The 4,608-nt window shown below is 38.7% G+C and overlaps 1 protein-coding gene across 1 annotated transcript; it reads right to left on the reverse strand.

Annotated features, from left to right (window-relative positions):
• Positions 1–740: 740 nt before the first annotated feature.
• On the reverse strand, positions 741–2,899 carry LOC139533354 (putative C-type lectin domain family 20 member A). Its single transcript, XM_071331399.1, has 4 exons — positions 2,534–2,899; positions 2,008–2,334; positions 1,743–1,867; positions 741–902 (listed from the first exon to the last, which is right to left on the reverse strand). The coding sequence occupies exons 1-4, from the start codon at positions 2,850–2,852 to the stop codon at positions 741–743; spliced, it is 933 nt and encodes a 310-aa protein (XP_071187500.1). The 5' UTR covers positions 2,853–2,899.
• Positions 2,900–4,608: the final 1,709 nt, after the last annotated feature.

A 4,608-nucleotide genomic window follows, 5' to 3' on the forward strand; every position in this document is an offset into this window, starting at 1 on the left:
ATACGAGGCCGTTTAAATTGGGCATGATTTCCCCCAAAGTGAAAACAGCGCCCTCTGGTCCTCATTAACCAATTAAAATATGCTGAGACTACATTGGCTATGCAGTATGTAAACTATGGTCTAAATACATGTTCAATTAAAGAAAGTTACATTCCAATTAGAAAAACACATTGATACTTACAGTGCTGTGAAAAAGTATTTGTCCCTTTTCTGATTCTCTATTTTTACATATTTTTGATACTGAATGTTATCAGATCTTCAACCAAAACCTAATATTAGATAAAGTGAACTTGAGTTTACAAATAAAAACAAGTATTTATACTTATTTTATCTATTTAATTAACAAAGTTATTTAACACCCAATCCCCTGTGTGAAAAAGTAATTGTCCCCTTTACACTCAATAACTGGTTGTTCCACCAACAGCATCAAAAATATGTAAAAGTTGAGAAAATTAGAAAGGAGGCAAATACTTTTTCACAGCAATGTATATCAACATAACTACAGATAACTCATTTACAGACATGATGTGTGAAAAGTCTATATTGAGAACACACCCTGTAATAAAACAACCAAGTCAAGAATATTATCAAGAAAAACATCTCATGATAAAACAATATTAATGTTTATAATTAAACAGTTTACTTAATAAAACACATTTAATTAGGTTGAAAAAATACATCCCAGTACAGATTATTAATGTAAATAAAAAAGAGAAATGTAAGGAGAACATTTGACATAATTAGAGTTCTCTCTTGGTCATCATCCTCTTCTTCATCTTCTCCTCCTCTTCTTTCTTGGGAGACCCCTCTTCCTCCTTGTGGAAGACCTTCCCATCAGGCTGCTTTTTCCATGTCACTTTGATGTCTGCAGGTAACCCCTGCTCCTTCAGCTTGTTCCTTATCTGGAGAAACACAAAGACACACAGAGACCCACACTTTTATACCATCTATTGCATCTCGTCTATACTGGTCGGTCATGGGCCATCCATATATTTATATGTACATATTCTTATTCCATCCCTTTACTTAGAATTGTGTCTATTAGGTAGTTGTTGTGGAATTGTTAGATTAGTTGTTAGATATCGTTGCACTGTCAGAACTAGAAGCACAAGCATTTCACCCACTCGCAAAAACATCTGCTAACCATGTGTTTGTGAAAAATGAGATTTGATTTGATTTGAATATTTCACTCTGTATTAGTCATTCTGAAGATCTACAACTACCATTCCTTCCTGCTATACGGAGACGTTCTTCACTTCAACCCTTTGACTCTATGAGGAGATGAGGCTTATATTTGACCTATTTTACACATGTACAAGTGTGCTTTAATATACATGTGTGAATTGGAAATGTGTTTTTGGATATCCCACTCTCCCTGAGACACCCGTTGAGAGGGGGGTCACAGCCAGGGTAGAAGGTCGTCCACAAACAGACTAGGACCCAGACCAGAGAGGAGGTCATCTTCAAACAGACTAGGACCCAGACCAGAGAGGAGGTCATCAACAACAGACTAGGACCCAGACCAGAGAGGAGGACATCCACAACAGACTAGGACCCAGACCAAAGAGGAGGTCATCCACAACAGACTAGGACCCAGACCAGAGAGGAGGTCATCCATAACAGACTAGGACCCAGACCAGAGAGGAGGACATCAACAACAGACTAGGACCCAGACCAGAGAAGAGATCTGTACAGTTGGTATCGTTGCTGAGTTGGTTGTTCATGAACAGGGTAAAACTCACCTCTTGTAAGATGGAGTCCTGAACAGCAGGATCACTGAAGTTCAGATTTTGATCCTTTGGGTTCAATTTCATTCTCAACACCTGTCTCTTCAGTTGGGGTTTCTCAGGGGTCTCCACAGCTGGGCCTAAAAGAGAATACAATCCCACAATGACAGTAGTGAATCATGGGGGAAATATTAGAGTTCTCCTGTCATCATAATATCAGGTAGATCAGGTGGAGAATATTGTAACTTACGATAGCAGATGAAAGGATGAGTTGACTCACAGGGATGATTTATCCATTTAGAATAAGAAGGATCAGGAGAATAAGAAGACACCATAGTGCAGCTGTAACTCTGATCTGTCAAAAGCCATTCTGGCCACCAGTTTCTGAATGAGGAGTCACTCTGGTCTGACCATATCCAGGAGTCTTGAAACAGACCGATCCACACAGGAAGTCCCCTCAGTGATATCTTCTTCTCTATCTCTGTGTTCTCAGTCTGGTTCCTCACACTGACCAGGTCTGTGTGATGCTGTCTGCAGTAACTCTGAGCATCTATCCAGGTCTTGTTCTCCTGAATTAAGACGTATGTTAGGTTGGTGTCTTGTTTTCCTGCAAAAGTCAAATGTAATAATCAGTACAAATATCCAGTGAAATATCATCTACTGATCATCTATAGTACATGTTGTCATTGATTTGATAACAGATCAATAACTGATTAACAACTTAAAGTTATCATGAGTCTATGTTTCAACTCAATGGCAGCTCCAGCACTTAGAACAGGCTTCATCATTAGTATGTAAACACTCACCATCATAACAGATGAAGTGATGCTGGTCATCACAGGAGGTGTTGTACCACAGACCAGCTGTACTCATTAAAGCACAGTTACCATTTTGGGGTGTTCCAGTGTCCCAGTTTCTGAACTCAGTCTCCCCCTTTCTGTAGAAACGTCTGTCTGACAGAGACCAGTGCCACTTCATGGAGTCTCCCTTCTTCAGTCCAATCCAGAACCATGAATTATAACTACTGCCACTGGTAATCAGCCTGTTCAGGTCCTCCATGTCATCTACTGTAGCCAGATCAGTGTATTTCTCTCTGCAGTAACTCTGGGCATCAGTCCAGTTCATATAGTTGGCAATGAGGTGATACTGATAAATAAGGCATGAGGAAGGTGTGTAGAACCCTGTGAAGAGAAAAATGATTCATGAGGTACATTTTCTCCATCACCTTCTCAACCCCAACCATATTATCTATGGATCTGTTAACATACAGTACACACTGGTGTGCAAACACACACACACACACACACACACACACACACACACACACACACACACACACACACACACACACACACACACACACACACACACACACACACACACACACACACACACACACACACACACACACACACGCACCTACATCCATAAACACATGACCACACTTTTCCAGCGTGGGTGTTCATTGGGCCTTTGTTGGGTTGGTGAGGGATCTTTGAGGGGCGGTAGACTTCCTTGGGTGTACACTTTTCAAATAAATCATTATTTATTCTGCGGTTATTCTGCAGTTGTTCTATTGCTATTATTTCTGTTAGCAATGAAATGTACACTACATGTTAATAGTATCTTCTGATTATATTTATTATGTCTTTATCTATTATCTTCCAAAATGTAAGTAGGTTTTTCTAGATGTCCAATAACTCATTCTGATTGAATGGCTTGTCCTGCACTTTGTAAAATCCCAGGGTGCATTGAGTGAATGTTGGAAAAAGATCTTGATTCCTTTCTAAACATAGAAGTGTGAAGCAAAGAGGACTCTGTCCACAAAATAGGTGAAGTGAACTAGCAAAGAGTTGAGTCCTCATTCAAAGCCAGAGGCAGAGTTATGTTTCTCTTAATACCACAGTTCACTTTAAACAGGACTGAGATCAGTTATTTTAAACAGGACTGAGATCAGTTACTTTAAACAGGACTGAGATCAGTTACTTTAAACAGGACTGAGATCAGTTACTTTAAACAGGACTGAGATCAGTTACTTTAAACAGGACTGAGATCAGTTACTTTAAACAGGACTGAGATCAGTTACTTTAAACAGGACTGAGATCAGTTCACTTTAAACAGGACTGAGATCAGTTCACTTTAAACAGGACTGATATCAGTTCACTTTAAACAGGACTGAGATCAGTTCACTTTAAACAGGACTGAGATCAGTTATTTTAAACAGGACTGAGATCAGTTCACTTTAAACAGGACTGAGATCAGTTATTTTAAACAGGACTGAGATCAGTTCACTTTAAACAGGACTGAGATCAGTTATTTTAAACAGGACTGAGATCAGTTATTTTAAACAGGACTGAGATCAGTTATTTTAAACAGGACTGAGATCAGTTCACTTTAAACAGGACTGAGATCAGTTATTTTAAACAGGACTGAGATCAGTTATTTTAAACAGGACTGAGATCAGTTATTTTAAACAGGACTGAGATCAGTTATTTTAAACAGGACTGAGATCAGTTATTTTAAACAGGACTGAGATCAGTTACTTTAAACAGGACTGAGATCAGTTACTTTAAACAGGACTGAGATCAGTTACTTTAAACAGGACTGAGATCAGTTACTTTAAACAGGACTGCTATCAGTTATTTTAAACAGGACTGAGATCAGTTCACTTTAATCAGGACTGAGATCAGTTATTTTAAACAGGACTGAGATCAGTTCACTTTAATCAGGACTGAGATCAGTTATTTTAAACAGGACTGAGATCAGTTACTTTAAACAGGACTGAGATCAGTTACTTAAAACAATTACTGAGATCAGTTATTTTAAACAGGACTGAGATCAGTTACTTTAAACAGGACTGAGACCAGTTATTTTAAACAGG

This window comes from Salvelinus alpinus, chromosome 11 (assembly GCF_045679555.1).
Source record: "Salvelinus alpinus chromosome 11, SLU_Salpinus.1, whole genome shotgun sequence".
Lineage (NCBI taxonomy): Eukaryota > Metazoa > Chordata > Actinopteri > Salmoniformes > Salmonidae > Salvelinus > Salvelinus alpinus.